Source organism: Cyprinodon variegatus, unplaced genomic scaffold, assembly GCF_000732505.1.
Source record: "Cyprinodon variegatus isolate N-32 unplaced genomic scaffold, C_variegatus-1.0 Scaffold1467, whole genome shotgun sequence".
Lineage (NCBI taxonomy): Eukaryota > Metazoa > Chordata > Actinopteri > Cyprinodontiformes > Cyprinodontidae > Cyprinodon > Cyprinodon variegatus.
This window is the reverse complement of record NW_015151920.1, coordinates 106,015-127,293: the sequence shown is the minus strand read 5'-3', so window position 1 is coordinate 127,293 and position 21,279 is coordinate 106,015. Positions and strand designations below refer to the sequence as shown.

The window sequence follows — 21,279 nt, the reverse complement described above, 5'->3', positions numbered from 1 at the left end:
GAGAACAGCAGGCACTGCAAAATATGGCCTTTTTTGACCTGCTGTATATCAGCCAGTCACTAACAATTTTTCCCCCTCCATTGTGAGAGGTAGAATAGGTCAGACACTTTGGGGATTCTCGGCCCTCTAAAATGCTGGCAGGTAATTTGCCATCTACGTGAAAGACTTCCTTTTTGCTATTAAACGCACAACATTCACTCGACCAGAATCGGTCATTGTTGTTGGCCACAGCGCAGGATCATGGAAATTATCGGTGTGATCTGTCTCTGACTGTCCGGTCGGGCAGCAACCCCCTCCACCTCTCTGTTATCGGTAAGGATGGCTCCCTCTGTCTCCTCCTCAAACACACGATGTCTCCTTTGTTGGGTCCCCCCTCTGTCCTGGGCCTGGGACGATTGACCCGCTTGTCCCCACATGTCGGAGGGCGTATTTTTGAGTAATATGGCTAAATAATAAAAGTTACACCACAGTGATCCATGCCCACATTAATACATCCTCATGTTGCACTATAAAAAATAATTTTTGTTTAATGAGTTTTATGTTTCTTATATTATTTCTGGCATCATTTATTTTTTATTTAAATGTGAATCAGGAAATATTCTTTTTTATTTTAAATGACACTGTACGATCTCTAATCTATTTTTATCTGGAATAGACAGACTGCTGTTAGATTTTATTAGAAAGTGTATTTAATTTTGTCATTTAGGCTGATGGCGATATTCTTTTCTTGTATCGTCATACGCTGATATGGGTATGTTTTCACCCATTCTATAGTGTATTTATCAGCAACAGGGGCGTCAAGTAACAAAGTACAAATACTTCCTTACTTTACTTAACTTAAAATGTTTGCTATCTATACTTTTCTGGAATTATAATTTTTTATACAACTTTTTACTTTACTTTTAACTTTTAAAAATGGACTCATTCATTATGGCCTGTTGGTATTCATTTTTTTTTATTATTATTATATATCATCAAAATAATTAGTTTCTTCCAGACAATTTCTTTGTGTTTGGAATCAGTGCTGCCCCAACTTGTTGCTCACCACTTACCAAAATAAAGTTTTTCAAGATGATCCAAAGTTACATGTGACGCTGTTACCATTAGTTATAAAACTAAGAAAATGAAGTCTAAGGAAGTTATCATCCAGAATGGTAGAAAAATGTTCCTTTAATAGAGTAGAGCAGGAAAGCTTCTGTCCTTAACAGTTTTTGCTGCATCACTTTTACTTTCATACTTTAAGTTGTTTTAAAAATCGTAGTTTTACACTTTTACTAGAGTGAAAAGCATAAGTCAATCCTCTAACTTTGTGTTTTTAAACAGTAGGATTTATACTCTTTTATACTCATTTATACTCACTTATCATGTAAATAGAGGAATAAAAAGAATAAAAACATTGGTTTCTAAAGATCAGTCTCAAATTATTGGCAGCACATATCAGGAATCGGTTCGACAACATAATCAGTAATGGTCTTCAAAAATCTAGTGTTATTTTAATTTTATTTTAAACACTGAACATAATATTAATCAGAGTTACATCCCTTTATTTATATTCATTTATATTTGGTTATTACTCCAGCTGGATTTAGGAGCACCTCATTTAGGTCAAAACCAGAATAAAATCTCTAAATGAAAGAGTGTGTCAGTTTATATCTCTCATTACAGCTTAAAGTAACGCTAACATCTACTGGTATATTCCAGCTTATGTCTGGCAATATGCATTAAAAAGGTTTTCTTGGTCTATATTAGTTTAATGTGTGTGACATTTCTCTAGCATATCTCATTTTATATCACGCTTTTAGGTCTGAACTGGGACTATTGTAACCCTTCCAAGGCATTAAAATGGCATTAATTATCAAAAAACTTCAAACAGTGTTCATTAACATGTGAATGTTCCTTAATTTGTACTTTCTCCCATCGTGACGAATTAAATGGAATTAAAATAGTGCTTTCAGTAAGCTATCTGCATGCGGATGGGACAAAAGATTCACGGTTGAACAATGGAAGGACGATGGATTTTTACACCGAGGCAGGATGGGTTGGATATTTGCTTTGCTAAATAAAAAATAAATAAATAAAATAAAATTCTACTTGAGTTTATGGTATTAAGAAGAAGAAATCTGTAAGACAGTAAAAAAAAATTTCACAAAACACTAAAACAACAGAAAGTCTGTCTTTAACATGTGATGATGAATCTTTCACATTTTAACTTAATGACATATATTTTTTATTTCTGTTGGGGATATAATCTACTGGATTATAGACTGCATTGAACAGAATTATGAAACGGCACAAATTTTACAACACAGTATTAGGGGCAGGCTAGCTTACAAAAAATATAAAATTTTATAAAGTCGAAATATCAGAATAAAGTCATAATATTACAAGGATAAAATCGTAATATCAGGAGAATAAAGTTGTAAATTTACAAAAATGAAGTTCTAATATTACAATAATAAAATAGTATTTTATGACAACTCACTGTCTACCCTTGTAGCCGACCACTAACCAGGCAGCTCTTCTTCCATGAAAGAGGGAATTTCTTCTGGATCCCTTTGGTTCTTTCTTTTATACAGTCATAGTCGTTTGTACAGTTGTTTAGTAAAGTTCTGATACTGATAATAATGTGATGCTGGTCCTGAAAGGCTTAATATTTCCTTGTAATTTTGCAAAATGCTCAACATTCCTTATTTTAGGGAAGAAATAGCTTCTTGTAAGAATTGTCATAAAATACACCCTAATTCTTATAATTTTACGACATTATACTCGCAATGTTACGATTTTATTCTTGTAATATTTTGACTTTATTCTTCTAATATTGCAACTTTATTCTCATAATATTATGACTTTATTCTCAGAATGTTGCGACTTTAATCTGATAATGTTACGACTTTATTCTGATAATGTTGCAACTTTATCCTGAAAATGTTGTGACTTTATTCTAATAGTATTATGACTTCATTGTGATAATGTTATAACTTTATTCTCGTATTTAATAAAAAGCATACCTGGAGCCTGGCCCTAGTAATCCGTGGTATATTTAGCTGGCAGAATCAAAATATCTAGAATATAAATACTTTCAGAGATTAAATGTTTGCGACAAAAAGACAAAAATAATTTTTATTTCCAAGCAATGGGTAAAGCTTTTATTGCAGCTCTGCATGCTGAGAGCACCTGATAGAAGCTTAGATCTTGCCTTTGGTCATTTCACTTGAAAGGGAGTCAGCAATATCAAAGTAAATGTTTTAGAGCAACTCAAAGAAGCATCATTAGATTTCTGTTTTCTTTTGCTGAGACACTAAATCTATTGTTTTTAATTGCTTAGAGAAAAATGGACTTGTACTAAACAGTCTGCAGAGAGGCCATGATGTGGTCCAGCTTTAATTAGGTCTGTTTTACAGAGCTACTCAGCTTCTCTGCAATTCTGCCTCTTTAATTAAAGATGCACCATCGACCGTCAGCAGTCAGCCTTTTTTTCAAAACACGTGGGGTGGGGAGATGAGTGTCTGAATTTGTTTGTGCCTTTTTTAGGGTGAGCAGGGTGGTAGAAAATTATACACATAACAATATGCCCAGAGATTTGTTTTTCTGTTCAGCTCTTTGGGCTTGTCAACATTATGGTGCCTACTTTGTATTATTAAAATGTATTAGTCAATGTTCAGAGTTTTATTAATCCCAACAGTGATGTTCTTGGATGTTAAGGAAAACTGGAGAGCCTTGCTGTTGAGGCTGTACCATTTTACAACTAAAAGCCAAGCAGCCTCCAATTTTAAATCCAAATTATGGCAATTCTAAAAATAAAAGTTGCTTCTGTCAGAAAGTCAGATGCTGTGCAGCACTGAAGGATATTTTATATTGGTCTAAAATGATTCCAAGCATCACTCTGCTTCTATCAAGTGAAGCAGAATTCAAAGAGTAATTTTATGCATGTTGTAGACAATAGGATATTCTGGCCCTGTTTGCGCAAAAATTCTAGAAATTGATGTTTATTTATACTGGATACACTGCATACTATCAAATTTTACTGTATTTCACAAACTTTCATAGCCTTAATATGACCTTTTGACTGTTTGATCAACAAATATCCAAGTCATATCACAAGATTCGTTTGAGTAAAACATTTTGACAACATAAAACATGTCACATGTCAACATATCAGAGAATTATTTAATATAAAGTAGATTGAATTTATCAATTAACTGAGCACTGATGGATAAAATAATTTACTTCAAAACCTGAGTTTTCTCATGACCATAGATGAGGGTATGAGTGTAGATCGACCGTTAAATTGAGAGCTTTGCTTTTTGGCTCAGCTCTCTCTTCACCACAACAGACCGGTACAGCGCACGCTTCACAGCAGACGCCACACCAATCCGCCTAACGATCTACCACTCCATCTTCCCCTCATTTGTGAACAAGACCCCAAGATACTTAAACTCCTCCACTAGGGGCAGTACATCCTTCCCAACCCATAGATGGCACTGATCCTCATCTCGGCCGCTTCACACTTGGTTGCGAACCGTTCCAGTGAGAGCTGTAGATCACGCCCTAATGAAGCAAATAGAACCACATCATCTACCAATAACAGAGATGTAATCCTAAGGCCACCAAAACGGATCTCCTCAACACCTTGGCTGTGCCTAGAAATTCTGTTCATAAAAGTTATGAACAGAATCTGTCACAAAGGGTAACCATGGCTGAGTCCAACCCTCACTGGAAACGAGTCTGACTTACTGCCGGCAATGCGGACCAGGCTCTGACACCGGTTGTACAGAGACCTAACAGCCCTTATTAAAGGGCCAGGTACTCCATACTCCCGGAGTATCCCCCACAGGAAATCCCAAGAGACATGGTCGAATGCCTTCTCCAGATGCACAAAACACATATAGACTAGATGGGCAAACTCCCATGCACCCTCCAGAGTCCTGCTGAGGGTGTAGAGCTGATCCAGTGTTCCACGGCCAGGACAAAAATCCCACTGCTCCTCCTGAATCCGAGATTTGACTATCAGCCGGACTCTCCTCTCCACCACCCTGGCATAGGCCTTTCCAGGGAGGCTGAGAAGTGTGATTCCCCGATTGTTGGAACACACCCTCCGGTCCCCCTTCTTGTGGAGGGGAACCACCACTCCAGTCTGCCAATCCAGGGGGACTGTCCCCAACGGTCAGAGTCCTCCCTTCAACCTGAAGGCAAAGGGATGCGACCTCTCGTCTACCGGGGTGAACTCCAACATGAGACGGCTGAGCTGGGGGGAGACAAGTAGCCCCACCCCTGCCATCTGCCTCTCCCCGCGGGTCACTCCAGAGTAGAAGAGAGTCCAGCCTCTCTCAGGGGGCTGGGTTCCAGAGCCCTGGCTGTGCGTAGAGGCGAGCCCTTCTATTTCTAGCCGGTATCGCTCCACCTCCCGCACAACCTCAGGCTCCTTCCCCGTGAGTGAGGTGACAGTCCACGTCCCCAGAGCCAGTTTAAGCGCCCGCTGATCAGGTCGCCGAGGTCTCCGCCTCTGGCTGCCGCCCAATCCCCTTTGCACCGGTCCCTCATGGTTTCCCCTGCAGGTGGTGGGCCCACTGGGGGATGGCCTCGCTTCGCTCCTTCGGGCTTGGCCTGGCCGAGTCCCGCGAGGAAGAACCCGACCACCACGCGCTCGCCGACGAACCCCAACCCCAGGCCTGGCTCCAGGGTGGGGTCCCGACTCCGCCGTACCGGGCGACATCACGTGCCTCGCTGTAGTCCTCGTCATAAGGGTTTTTGTTGGATGTTGTAAAAGTCGTTTGATTGCCAACTTGACGAGGGAGAATTTGTCATCAATCTTCTGGCCAGAGAAAAATCACGTAATATGTAGCCAACATTTGGAAGAAGAATGTTTTCAAGATGACTTGGATAATAGCGCGTTGTGACAAACACCAGATACAGCACTGGGACTTGATCAACAACCGATACCGTACCGTGATGTCACTAACCTGTAGGTGGCAGTAGTGTTCCTTGACAAACATTAATGCCTCCACTTAAGCACATTTAAATGAAAATTACTCTGAATTAAAAACATTTATCATTATTGAACAGTTTGTAATAATTTCATTTTTAAAGTACTCTCAGAAGTTTGTATTCTGAATATGAACTGACTTTTTTTTTTATAGGTCCCACTTTGTGTGTGTGTTTTTGTTTTTAATACATTGCGGGTCCATTTTACGAAAAAATATCAAGTTGTGGGGACCGACTGCGCCTTGTGGGGCCCAAAGCAAGGACCCCACTAGGGAAATAGCTGTTTTTGGTTCAGGGGTCATATATAGGACTGCGGTGTGAATTAAGTTTAGGTTGGGGTTTGAACACGTAATGTTTTGGCTTAGGGTATTGGTCACAGTTGAAATTAATGGTACTCAAAGAATGGGACTTTCTGCAATGTTGAGATTGCAGAAAGATTGCAATGATGAGCAGCAGAAGCAGCAACTTTTATATTGGTGTCCTGCAGTGGCTCCTTGTTGCAGCTGCTGTCAGCTTTATTTGGAATTAAATATTACATAGATCAACAAGAAGACTGCCCACAGCACATCTTATTAAATAACACTGTGGGATATAGTTAATGATTTTTACAGTTTGGTGTTCTATTCTTAACTATGATATACCCTAAAATAAATACAACACAGTACTCGTCTCAAAACATATCCTCATATTTTTTCAATCATTCATCACTGAACCCTTTTTTTTTGCAAAATCAGTTTTGCCTAAATGAATGAGAATTCAACTTGTGTGTAAGTGTGTTTAAGTTTATGGTGTACATTTTAAGACATAAGGCTTTAGAAATCATGTCCTAGGAAAAACATTGCTCAATTCTGAGGTCTTAGGAATAAACCGATATCTGAGTGTAACAAAGTTACATTCTGCTTGACATCCTAACCATCTGCCACTCTCCTACTTTGATGATATATTTGTCATATTTCATTAAGCAGCAGGCTGCATTCTGGAGTCTGGAGTTTCCTTTGTACTGCTCTATTTTCCATGATTCATTGCAGGTCAAAGTGGATTAGTTAAGCTTGGACAGAGGACAATGAAATGTTATATTAATCTTATTATTCGCCCCGCAAACTGCCACCTTAACATGGTGTGGTTGTTCGAGTGCCCAAATGATCCTAGGAGCTATGTTATCGGAGGCGTTATTCACATGGTAGGGTCTCCCTTGGCAAAAAGGTCTTAGTTGACAGGTCAGACTAATAGCAGCTCAGAAGACCCATATGGAGAGAGTTTAACCAATGACCGTGACGTTGCCTGGTATGGCAGAGCCAAGGCCCCATCCTGGAGACAGGACTGTGGTTGGGGCTTGCATATGAGTGCCTGGTGGCAGGGCTTCTGCTAATGGGGCCCAAACAGACAACGTGGGCCCGCCCCCCTGTGGACCCACTACCCGCAGAGGGATCCGTAGGGGTCAGGTGCCGATAGAACTTGTTGGCGGTCGAGGCGGGGTCGACACACACAGCTTCTGGCTGTAGGGATGTGGAATGTGACATTGCTGGGGAGCCTGAGCTTGTGCGAGAGGTTGAGAGGTACCGGGTAGATATAGTCCAGCTCAAGTCTACACACAGCTTGGGTCTTGAGTCCCATCTCCTAGAGAGAGGCTGGACGCTCCACTTCTCTGGCGTTGCCCACAGGGTGAGGTGGGGGGCTGGGGTGGCCTTGCTCATTGCCCCCCATCTCAGTCATCACATGTTGGAGTAAACCCCAGTGAACGAGAGGGTTGTTTCCCTACGCCTTCGGTTTGGGGTCAGGTCTCTCACTGTCGTCTCGGCCTATGGGCCCAACATCTGTGCAGATTACCCGGCCTTCGTGGAGTGCTTGGGAGGGGTAATAGAGGTTGCTCCAACTGGGGACTCCATTGTTCTACTGGGGAACTTCAACGCCCATGTGGGCAACAACAGTTAAATAAAAAGAAAAATTATTCTTAAACCAAATACCTGAAAGGAACTACTACTCTTAAAGAAGGACATTGACAAAGCTGCCACATTGTGGCATTGTGACAAAGAGGCTGGGGAGCTGAAGTGATAAGTCCCCCCTCCTGCACATAGGAAGCCAGGGTTTGTATCCCCACTGGGAGGAATTAGTTGCATTATACATATTTTTGGATAAAGCTGTCTGCTAAATACATAAACAATATTAAACAATAAACATTGTGACCTAAATATTAGCCTTTTCATTTTTCTGCTGGATGTTAAAATCAGAGAGAAACCAGCAGAAAGATTCAATGCTGTCCAGCCATATATGCATACTGTCTTGTAATCTCCAAATGTAAATATTTCTGTAGCTTAAACACTGTAATGGATCTGTGTTTGGCAGGACTCAACATAACGTTTTAAGACTGTTTTAGAATAAACACGGATTAATTTTCTCAGATTTTACAAATAAAGGGGTAATCTATAGAATTGAAAAGGATGTGAGTCTTTTCTTCCCCTCCACTCTAAGCATGGAAACGTCGCTGACCTTCTGCACACAGTCATGCAGAGGCCACAGAAAACTACCTGTGGAGATTTAAAATGACTGGAGGCAGTATTTTAGTTACCATGGTGACAAGAAAAAGAGAAAAAAACACACACTGCTTTTACCTTGAACTGATGGTGCAATAGCTTGGAAAAACAGCCATGTTTGTGTGGAGTCTGAACACGTCGCAGCTGCTGATGTGTGGTGCCATCAAGAGAGGGTGACCTACCTCCTCCTTGCTTTGTGGTCATAACAGAAACTGCTTGTATAAAAAATGAATATTTGGTCGTTTGGTCATTCACCAAACTACTACACTTAAAGAACGCTGGGTAGTGTTTGACTTGAGATTGCTGATGCCAAGGAACGTGTTAATATAATGTCAGCAATCTTTCATTAGGCTGTGTCTTTCATGTATTCAGTAGGAAAACTAGCATGAAGCAACCATCGCCACTCTTCAGTTTGAACTTTGTGTTGATTTGGTGATTCTTCGGTTTTTTTGCAAATGTTGTGGAATTGTTGCCTAAAACGTTCTTGCAGGTTGTATCCCCCCTACTCCTTTGTCCAATATATAAGGAACACTAGAAATAGTTTCGACCTGGGGAGAATCGGACAAAGTGGAAGACTGTTTCACAAAAAAGTTCTTTAATATTTCTATTAGTCTCAAATGTATAAAAGATATTTTAGGAAGACAAGGCCAGTTTATTGTTGTGACACATTTCAGTAACAGGAAATTGAAACCCTGTGCAATAACTGTTTCTTTATATTTGACACCCAGTACTATATCTATATAAATATAAATATCCATCCATATAAATACCCATGTAAACACCCTGAGCAATAACCCGGTATAATGATCCTACCATAAAAAAATTAAATAAAATAAGCTGACATATGTGGATGCACTGTATACAGTATACTTTGTATATCCCATGCAACTTTTCCTTCCTTTGGCACATTCCTCTTCTTTGACTATTTTTAGCTGATGTAACGAGTAGATTTTTCAACTGTGAGATCAATAACGTCAATATATAAACGAAAAGCTGCTTTTCTATGTTTGGTTTTTAGAATTCCAGAAATTAAGTTATGGGTAATAATGTATGGCAAACCAAGAATGCCATGATTCTCATCTAATTACCATGTTAAGATTAAAATTAACCCGCAAAAAACGCCAGTTTTTCCGAAAGTTTTTTCGCCGTCTTTTAACAGCAAGCGCAGCTTTTTACGTCCGTCATGATGGTACGCGTGTTTTGACGGGTCAGAACTTCTTACCAAGACAACTTGGGTCAAATATGTGCGTTTTCCTAATATGATAATAATGTCCTTCCTTCTTTTCCAACAGCCAATGTATTTAACCCGGTTGCATCCAATTGCAGATCAAGACCGCCAGACCAAGAAAGTTCAGCACAGATCTGCTTTGTGGAAAACTCTGCACAGACCTCTGTGTGGCAGTGTTGCCAAAGTTCACTGCACTGTCTTTTCACAAAGCCTTGACATGCGTAGACATGCATCGCTAACTAATGTTTTGTGCTTTGCAGGTATTAGTAGGACAGTTCAGCAGTGGTTCCAACTGAGGAGCGGCGTAGTGGCTAAAGTGACCGCATGCAATACAAACTTTTTGCTTCATTACAGGTTCGAATCTGGCACTGGCAGTCGGATTTTTCCCTTTATATTCTCTCTTGTCTCTAACCAAGCCCGTTTAGAAGTATGTTTGTTTTTCTGAGAATATAATCATAAATGTAGCCTACTTCACTGTTGTTTTTCATCCATCGTCATGCATTCTTTCATGTAAAAACTTTTTACAATGTGCTAATAAAATGACAATAAAGGGGCCACTTTTCTTCCAGAAAATGTGTCTGTCTGACTTGTTTTCTGTATGTTTACATCCGTCATGATGACCCCGCAAGAAAACATGCGTTGTCTCGGTAAGAACGTGTGTCAAAAACGCGTGTTTTGACCCGTCAATATGCGTGTTAAGAACGCGCGTCTTGCGGTACATGACGGACGTAAAAAGGGGCGCTTGATGTTAAAAGAGGGCGAAAAAAAGCGCAGAAATTTCAGAAAAAATGCCGTTTTTAGCAGGTTAATTTCAATCTTAACATGGTAATTACATGCGAATAGTGGCATTCTTGGCTTGACATAATAATGTGGACCATAGATGTCCAGAAATTAAGTTATGTGTAATAATGTAGAATGACACAGGGAAAAAGTATTGAACTTACCTACTAAAAATTATTTAATTTAATACTTGGTAGTTGCTAATTCCTCTTGGACAACTCTTCTGCTCATTCTTTTCACTACACTGCCAGAGATCATGCGAGGAGCACCTGCTCATGGTCAGTTTATGGTGAAATGATGTTCTTTCCTCTTCTAGATTATGGTTCCATTAATGCTCACTGGAACATTCAGAAGTTTAGAAATCCTTCTGTAACCAACATCATCATTAACTTTGCGATGGTCTTGAGAAAGCTCTTTACTTTTACCCATCATGAGATGTTTCTTGTGTAATACCAGAAACACCTCTTTGAAGGCCATCATTGGGATTGAACCAGCTGATATTCATTTGCACTGACAAGGGGCAGGATTGCTTTCTAATTACTGAGAGATTTCTGCTGCCGTCTTGCTTTCCATGCCTCTCTTCATGTGTTCAATACTTTTTCCCTGTGTCATTCTACATTATTACACATAACTTAATTTCTGGACATCTATGGTTTAATTTCTTTGTTTCTTTGCATGGATTGTTATCAACATCTTGTGATAATGTCATGTCAATAGAACCCCTAGAAATATAGTTACTGAGAAAAATGGTGGCATGTTCAATACTTATTTTACCCTCTGTATGTATGTTTGATATATGTGAAGGATTTCAGAGTCAACAAAAAAAAATAAATAAATACAGTAGAATCAACAATAAAATGCAAGCTCATTCAGGAAGATTGTTTCCTGCAAGGCAGTGGTTTGATGCATTCAGGTGGTTTTACTTTACTAATCGGACTGTACAACCTGACTGAATTCTCTTATCAATTCTAATCTGTATCTCGGTATCTGGACCTATACCCAATGAGCAAAGATTGGCTAAAAAGATATTGAAAATTTGACATGATTTACATCTAAACGACATCTACATTTGCTTTAAAAGTGAAAGGTAAAAAACAGTAACTTTCAAATCGCTGGAAAATCTTTTCAACATCTATTATCGGACTAAACTGGGACAAAATCTAACCCAACAAAGTCCAATTTCAACAAGGACAGTTTGAAACAACATGCGTGTGTGTGTGTGTGTGTGTGTGTGTGTGTGTGTGTGTGTGTGTCAGGGACCAAGCAAAAAGAGACACAGGAGGTCATTTTAAAAATCTGGGTTTTATTGACCCCCCAAAAAATTAACAAAAAAAATCAGTCGGCACATAAAAGAGGTCAACTGAATTTAATAATACTTAACTTTTAACTGAACAAACAAACAAAGCAAAAAGCAAAGAAAACTGACCTAACACACACATACACTGTGTGCAGAATTATTAGGCAAGTTGTATTTTTGAGGATTATTTTTATTATTAGGCCACAATTGTGTTCCCAATCAACCAAAAAGACTCCTTAATATCAAAGTTTCATATTTTTGGAAGTTGATGTGCTGTTTGTTTGTTTTTTAGATTTGGCCATTTTATGATGATGTCTGTGTGTGCAGATTAATATTACTGTGCAGAATTATTAGGAAATGTAATAAAAAACAAACATATTCCCACCTAACTTGTTTATTTTCACCAGGTAAACCATTATAAAAACTCAAAATTCAGAAATGAACATTTGCAACATTAAAAAACAAAACAAAAAGAAAACAAATCAGTGGCGAATATCGCCACCTTTCTTCCCCATGGCGCTCTAAATCCTTCCATCCATAGATACTGTCAGTGTCTTGATCTGTTTGCGATCCTCATTGCGTGCAGCAGCCACCACAGCCTCCCTGTTTTCCCTCCCTGTAGATCTCACCTTTCATGAAGGACCACAGGTTCTCCATGGGGTCCAGATCAGGTGATCAAGGCGGCCATGTCATTATTTTTTCTCCTTTTAGATGCGTGTGCAGAGTGTCCTGCATGAATATCATGTTTCTCTTGAATGATGGCGTCTTCTTCTTGTGCCACTGTTTGAAGGTGTCTTCCAGAAACTGGCAGTAGGTCTGGGAGTTGATCTTGGCTCCATCATCAACCCGAAAAGATCCCAGAAATTCATCTTTGATGATAGCAGCCCATAGCATTACCCCACCTCCACCTTGCTGGCGTCTGAGTGGATAAGGAACTTGCTGCCCTTTACTGATCCAGCCTGGTGCCCATCCATCCATCTGGCCCATCTAGACTCTCTCTCATTCCATCAGACCCAAACTCCTTGGAGGAATCAGTCTGCAGAGATTTCTTGGCCCAATCTTGACATTTTGTCTCGTGTGTCTTGTTCAAAGGTGGCCTTTTTCAGCTTTCCTTACCTTGGCCAGGTCCCTGAGGATTGAGCACCTTGTGCTTCTCGGCACTCCAGACATCCTGCAGCTCTGAAATATGGAACAACTGGTGGCTGATGGCTTCCTGGCAGCTTCACGCTTCATCCTTCTTAATTTATGGGGAGTTATTCTGCGTCTTCTTTTTTCCAACACGCTTCTTGCGCCCCTGGTGGCTAGTTGTCATGAACCACTTGGTCAAGCGATGATCCCGCTTCACAAGCTCGGCAATTTCCAAACTGCTGCACCGCTCTGTAAGACATCTGACCATTTTTGACTTTTCAGAGTCTGTCAGATCTCTGTTCTGACCCATTTTGTCAAAGGAAAGGAAGTTGCCTAATAATTAAGCACACCTTATATAGGGTGTTGATGTCATTAGGCCACACCCCTTCTCATTACAGAGCTGCACACCACCTGATTTACTTAATTGGTAGTTGGCTTTGAAGCCTATACAGCTTGGAGTAGGACAACATGTAGGAAAAGGATGATGTGGTCGAAATACTCATTTGCCTAATAATTCTGCTCAGTGTATATATTGGTTTAGCCAAACCAAAAAACAAACACAAACAACTGACAATTAAACCTAACCTAAACAAAAAGAAATACAGTTTTGGGCACACTCTTTCTATTCCCTGGTTTCTATTTCTGGCATTTTGTGATAAAAAAGACCCTGGTGGCTTTTTTAGCTTACTTTAAAGTTTTTTTTTTAACAGATTACTTCAACAAGAAAATTCAGTTGAGCTCTGCAACTTTTTTACTTCAGTAATGCACAGCTCCATGATAAACAACACCTGGTTGGTGATCTGTTTTCTGATTTATTGTCAGGGAGAGACAAGGCAGTCATAGAAATGAGGGACAGTTTCCTAGAATGAAGGTCTAAGGCTAACAGAGACAGATGGCGCATGCAGCAGATGTAAAATGAAGAGGAAGCATGCGGAGGAGGTTACAGGAAAGGAAGCTTGAAGGGAAGAAAAACAGAACATAGCTGAGGAGGTTCTTAGAAGACTGGAGGAAGCGGAAGGAAAAAAGACATTAGCAGTCGAGCCAGCTGTCCATGTGAGGAGAGGGGATGAAAGCTCCTGCTCTTTCCTTTTGTGTCCATCTATCAACATCTCTTATCTGACTGACAAGGCGTGTGGTCTCACGAAAGCGGGACCTGGGACCAAAGCTAGCCTGCTGTGTCTGAGAGGAGCACAGAGTCATTGATTTGGAGGGATTATCTCTTATTATGGTCATGCTTCACTTTGCAACCACCCTACCTCACATCATAGGAGCGTCTCCTGCCAAGCACATATACACAGCAGGCGTTAAGTTGCTTTACTAGCCAACACAGTTAGATTTTTTTGACTTTGCACAGCTTTAAAGCCCATTTTCCATGTCGAACAACCCTTTAGATAGGCCATAACAGCATGTGTGAGATGCCAAGCGCTTTAGGGACTAATCTTTCACTGTTTTTCCTGACAGGAGGAGCCATATGTGATGTTCAAGAAATCTGACACTCCACTGTATGGAAACGACCGATTTGAAGGCTACTGCATTGACCTACTGAGAGAGCTGGCAAACATCCTGGGCTTTACATACGAGATCCGTCTGGTGGAGGATGGAAAATACGGAGCACAGGATGAGAATACGGGCCAGTGGAACGGCATGGTTAAAGAGCTGATAGACCACGTGAGTCCGACCTTTACACAGATCCTTCCAGCCAATAAAACACAGATGATTCAGGTTCAAATGAAAACTGTTTGAAGATAAACTAGTACTAAAATGTAAATCACTTTTCCTAATTTCGTTTTTTTGCACATTTTGCTGAAATCCTTTCATCTCTGGACAAAGATCATTTTACTTTCTTATTACTATGATTGCTGGACACGGCTTGGTAACAATTACTAGGCTGATATCTTTACAGATTTTTATGAAATGTCTTTTTATTTTAATTAAGGGAGCAGTGTGTCTGACCTGTGCCTTGTATCCACTGGTGTAGCCTTAGTTAAACTGGAGTTTTAAAAAAACATATCAGCTGCTGTTAAAATCATAACCTTCTTTTCTGAGTTCCTGGTGATTTATAAATAATAACTGATCTGTTTCTGTAAAGAATGTAACAATACTTCTGACTTGATTCTATTCAACCTAAAGGCACTTTATTTATCACAAAGGAAAATGAAATGTTGTTTTTACCTGCCCATTTGATGTTCCTACAAAGAAACTGTGATGTTCAATGATTGATTTAAACATTATTTTCTTTACAAAACACAGAATAGAATTAAACTTTATTTTTATTTCACTGAAACAACGCTGGTGTGAATGTCTCTGATCAAACAATCAGAAACAGACTCCACGAGGGTGGCCTGAGGGCCCGGCGTCCTCTAGTGGGCCCTGTGCTCACTGTCCGGCACCGTGGAGCTCCATTGGCATTTGCTACAGAACACAAAAATTGGCCAGTCCACCACTGTCGCCCTGTGCTTTTCACAGATGAGAGCAGGTTCACCCTGAGCACATGTGACAGACCTGAAATGGTCAGGAGAAGCCGTGGAGAACGTTCCGCTGCCTGTAACATCGTTCAGCATGAGCGGTTTGGTGGGGGGTCAGTGATGGTCTGGGGAGGCATATCCATGGAGGGACGCACAGACCTATACAGGCTAGACAACACCACCCTGACTGCCATTAGGTATCGGGATGAAATCCTTGCACCCATTGTCAGACCCTATGCTGGTGCAGTGGGTCCTGGGTTCCTCCTGGTGCACGACAATGTGGCGAGAGTCTGCAGGCAGTTCTATTGATACCATTGATTGCCCCCCCCCCACACTCGCCTGACCTAGATCCAATAGAACACCTCTGGGACATTATGTTTCCATCCATCCCACGCCGCCAGGCTGCACCTCAGACTGTCCAGGAGCTCAGTGAAGCCCTGGTCCAGATCTGGGAGGAGATACCCCAGGACGCCATCCGTCGTCTCATTAGGAGCGTGCCTCATCATTGCCAGGCATGCACACACGCACATGGGGGCCATACAAATTACTGAATACCATTTTGAGTTGCTGCGATTAAATTTCAGCAAAATGGACTAGCCTGCTGCATCATTTTTCACTATAATTTTTGAATTCAGCCCTCTGTAGGTTGATCATTTTCATTTTCATCCAATGATGTGGCATTCTTTTGTTCCTAACACATCACCCGGTCCATATCAGTTTAAATAAACAGCATGATTTTTCCCCCATTAAGATCTGATGTGTTTTCAAAGTGTCCCTTTAATTTTTTTGAGCAGTGTAATTCTACCACTAGGGAGCATATTTATAGTGATGAGAATTGATCCCTATGGTCTCTTTCCCCATTGATTCATGATTACTTTATAACCTCATTTTGCAAATTTTGGCGGTTTTCTTATCAAGAGAAATAAATCTAACTTTAGAGCTGACTGGAGAGGGATTGCTCGGCAGTAACACTTCTATGTTTCCAATAAACTGCAATGTGAATTTTGAGCAAACTTTTAAACAATAATTTAAAATAAAAACAAAGCAAAGAATAATAAAATAATAATATTCGGTTTTCATTTACAGGTTTGTAGCAAATTAACCAGGCTATTTAAAGCAGAAATTTATCAGAAGCCTAAGTTGCCATCATGCCAACTAATATTATCCATGATGTCTAGAGAACGCCATGTTGTTCTATTGGGAAGACATGAGCAGCTCATCCGTCCTGTGAGTTAAATGTTTGCTCCATCAGGACTTTTTTTGGCAGAAGTGTTTCCATTTCGTGTTTAACATATTTTTTTTAAAGAAAGCTAAAAAAAAAAAAAAAACAAGTGTAAAATGTTTTTGCCAAAATTTGGAAGGAATTTCACATTTTGCCGTATCCATCAGCTTTTTTTAAATTTCACACTTCAAAATGTGCTTAAACATGGAAACATGGCTGCATCTATGATGCTGTGATGCACTATGGACTGGATGAATGTAGCAGGCAGCTGGATTTAGACTTTAGCTGAGATCTGTGAACAGGATGCTCACATTCAGTTCCCCTTTTCCTGTTGAGAATGTGCTTGTTTTCATTTTGATTCACTTCACCTTCCTTTCTCCTTTCTAAGTGCATGAGAAACCCTAATGTTTCTAGAGTTTAGTAGAACTGGGAGCCCCCTCTGTCTTATTGTCCCTTTTTCTTCTTGGCTAATTAACCTTAATTTGAAGGTATAAATGGGAAATGGAGTAATAGAGAGGGGGAAGAGATGCAGGAAAAGGCTACCCTCCAGGACAAAAACCCGGAATTTTAAAAAATGTGTTTTTTTTAAGTTGTCCCACAAAGGGTTGCATTGTTGAACGGAGTTCAGAAATACTGTACTCTGTTTTGTGTAGTTATATAAATATGCTGGGCTGGATCTATACAGTTCAATTCTACATCTCTATTACTGTTATTATTAGTTGTTGATTTATACAATCGCTACATTTCCATCCAAATGTCATGTAAAAGCAACTTTTAAAAATGTCTACAAAAAAAAGCTAATTAGAAGTGTTTCCATCCACTGGAGGAAGTTAACCAGGCAATGCAGAACGTCGTTTCATCAAATGGTTGGATCATGCGTGGCATTAAGAAAACGAGGTGTAACAAAGTACAAATACTTCAGTACTTAAGTAGAAATGTTGGCTATCTATACTTTACTGGAGTAATTCTTTTTTTAAGACATCTTGTTACTTCTACTCCTTACATTTTAAAAATAGACTTGTTAGTTTTTTTGTTTCATAAAAAATAAAAACCATCAAAATAATTAATTTCATCCAGACAATTAATTTTTTTATAGTTAGACTCGGTGCTGCCCCAACTTGTTGTTCACCACATACCAAAATAAAAAGTTTTTCAAGATGATGCAAAATGAAATTTTCACTCTGGTCCCATTAGTTATAAAACTAAGAAAATAAAGTCTAAGGAAGTTATCATCCATAATTGTAGAAAAATGTTCCTTTAATAAGGTAGCGCAGTAAAGCTTTTGTCCTTAACATTTTTTCCTGCATTACTTGTTTTAAAAATTGTACTTTTACACTTTTACTGGAGTATAAAGCACAAGTTAATCCTCTAACTTAGTGTTTTCAAACAGTAGGATTTCTACTAATAAGCCTCCAATAAGCCACACCTTGAAATCAGCTAATTATGCATCGTAACTCTTGCATTCGATAATGTGGTGTTTGATTTATTTCTTAATGTTTCACTGCTGTTTAAACTGAGACTTGTGTCATTGTGTCTCTTTTATCATGCAAATAGAGGAATAAAATAAATAAAAACATCGTTTCTAAAAATCGGTCCCAAAATATCGGCAGCACATATCAGGAATCGGTTCGACAACATAATCAGTAACGGTCTTAAAAAATCTAGTTTTTTTTTATTTTATTCTAAACACTGGACATAATATTAATCAGAGTTACATCCCTTTATTTATATTCATTTATATTTGGTTATTACCTCAGTTGGATTTAAGAGGACCTCATTTAGGTCTAAACCAGAATAAAATCCCTCTAATCTCTAAATGAAAGAGTGTTTCAGTTTATATCACTCATTAACGCTAACATCTACTGGCATAATCCAGTTTATGTCGGGCAATATGCATTAATAGGGTTTTCTTGGGCTATATTAGAGTAATATACTTCTATACTTTAAGTCGTTTTAAAAATGGTACTTTTACACTTTTACTAAAAAGTGTTTTTTAATGGTGGGATTTATTCTTCTACTGGAGCAATAAACATGAATACTGTTGACACCTCTGGTAATAAAATGAAGTAGAATTAGCAGGCTAGTGCAGACCACAGATCAGTAAGGGTTTTAATGAATGTGTTAGCATCGGGCAAGTTGGAATTACTTTTCATGTCGGCCAGTATTAGCGATCGAAGTGTCATTTTAACGCTTGCATTCAGGACGCAGCAGCTGATCAGTCCGTGTGAGATAAACGTTCACTACATCAGATCTTATGTTACAAACCATCCATCCATTTCTCTCAGCTTTATCCGGGGCCAGGTTGTTGAGGCAACAGTTTAAGCAAAGTTGTCCAGACTTCCCGTTCCTCACACGCCTCCTCCAGCTGCTCCCGGGGACCCTGAGGTGACACCAGTCCAGCTCAGAGACATAATCCCTCCGGCGTGTCCTGGGCCTTCCACCAGGCCTCCTCCCAACAGGGCATGCCTGGAACACCTCCCAGGGGAGGCGAGCAGGAGGCATCTGGAACACATCAGCATTTACTCTTCTGAAAAAGTGAAAAAAAAGCATAAAAGCATATGTTTTATCCCTTGGTTAGAAATTAAGAGATTAGAGATTAAAATGCTTATATTTCTTAGATTAGACTTTAATATGGATCCTTCTTTTTTCAGTTTTTTTCAGTGTTATCATATTGCTATATTTTTTTTGATATTTCTTATAATAGGAGCTAATGTCACTCAGATTTAAATTACAAAGAACAAGATGTCACAAGGCGGAGCCAAACCACAAAAGAAGAAAATAGGAGGTAAAGCTGGCTTAGACAGGGAGTAACAATTACCCAGCGCAAGCATGGAGGTTCACGACTTGTTTCCCCTACAGAGCTTATTAAAACACAAACGCAAGAACACACAGTCTGCTCTCAGCGTTGATCATTGCAGTCCCAGTTAGGATAAATTGCATGGATAGAAAAATAGCAGGTGCTGCATGGCCGATAGTCAATATCTGACCTCATTAGATGCTGTAACCGTAAGGGGTCAAGTGGCCCTTAACTCCTCCACACTGGTCTTCTGCTTCTGTTCTTGATCGGTGTAGCGATTGTCCGTGGTGACAGATAGTCTTGTTTTACATGGGTGAAGGGCCCAGTCCCCTGTGAGGTGCTGTTCTCTGCATGTTTGCCCCATTTCTTGCTTTTGACGTAGACGGATGGTGATTGCAGTAGACAAGGTCTCTGAAGAGTTGAGAGCAGTGGACTCAGAGAAGAGACATCAGGATAAAGGGGAGCTGCTGAATTGGACTGAACCATTTCCAGGAGAATATCACAGTAAATAATATCTAATATGTGTTATGCTAAAAGTGGAACAAACGAGTTGTGAAGGAGTTGCATTGTGCAGCTTCGAGGCTTTTTCCGATACATCTGACATCTAACCCTCTCGGTGCAGTTAGTTCATCCTTCAGTGATAAACGGCAACCTTTATGAGACAAAAAAGGATTTATCTTTCAGGGATGAACCACTTTAGCTTGTGAATGTTTAGCATCTGGAGTCACAGCGTAGGAGGAGATTTATGAACTGTCAACAGGACAAAAGAGACTGTTTTAAATCAAAAATGCTTTAGAGCAGTATTTTCCTTGAAATACTACAGTATATATAACTACGTGCTGTAAAGCTTCTGTTTTATTGTGAATAGTGTTGAAATACGAAGTGTATTATAAACCTGCAGCTACTATAAGACATCTAGAAGCAATAATAAACATTTATGGAAACTCAAAGTGTGCATTAGAATTCAACTGAGTTGAAATTGAATTGAGGACTTTATTGGTTCCAGAGGAGCAATGCATTTGCAGCTGACCACAAGGTGGAAAAGAGTGAAAGGATCCGGGAACAGAAACACAGAGCATGTGCAGTAGCCCCTTTAAACATCCTGCTGAAAGGGAGCCCAGATTTCAGCCAAAGAACTGCTACCCAGCTTGGCAGATAGAATAAGAGCCTGTTATGCAGAAATAAGCTGCCAAGAACCCTGATCAATACTTGAGGAAAAATAAATGTTGTTGGAAAATGTTAAATTCCAAAGAGTAAAAAGGCAGAATGCAGCGGAGTGGTGGATGCAGTTCAATGCAGCGAGGAATGCTCTGATCTTTATATTAGAGAAACCAAACAACCTCTCCACAGACGCATGGCCCAACACAGAAGAGCGCCCTCCTCTGGACAAGACTCTGCTGTACATCTACACCTTATGGAAAACCGTCATTCTTTTGAAGACCAGAATGTTCACATTTTGGACAAAGAAAATAGGTGGTTGGGGGTCGTTTATCTTCTTTTGTTAGCCTGCATCTATGTTAAGAAAGAAAAAACAACCTTAAACGGAGGGGGTGGACTCAGATTTCAGCTTTCAAAAACCTTTAATGCAGCAATTGAGTTGATTCCTTCCCAACATCATCACAGAACAAACCCCTCTACAGGAGAACAGAAGACCTCACCTGTTATCCAGGCCAACAATTCCCTCCAACGACCCCCCTTTCAGAGACATAGTCAGGTATGGGGCATTGCAGGCTAACAAAGAAACGAAACGACCCCCATTCCAAAGGGGGGGACCCGTTCATCCGTTTCTATTTGCATGTTTTCTAAACTAAAACCAGGCTTTGTTGGGCTGCTGGATAAAACCTGGAAC

General features: G+C 39.9%; 1 protein-coding gene across 1 annotated transcript in view; it reads left to right on the top strand.

Moving 5' to 3' along the window:
- The window catches only part of LOC107103501 (glutamate receptor ionotropic, kainate 2), a gene marked incomplete at its 5' end in the record, with an annotated part of 137,989 nt that overhangs the window by 13,256 nt on the left and 103,454 nt on the right, over nt 1-21,279 (top strand). Inside the window, one exon of the mRNA XM_015403221.1 lies at nt 14,408-14,614. Within this exon, the coding sequence (XP_015258707.1) occupies nt 14,408-14,614 (207 nt within the window). The remainder of the gene's footprint in view (nt 1-14,407; nt 14,615-21,279) is intronic.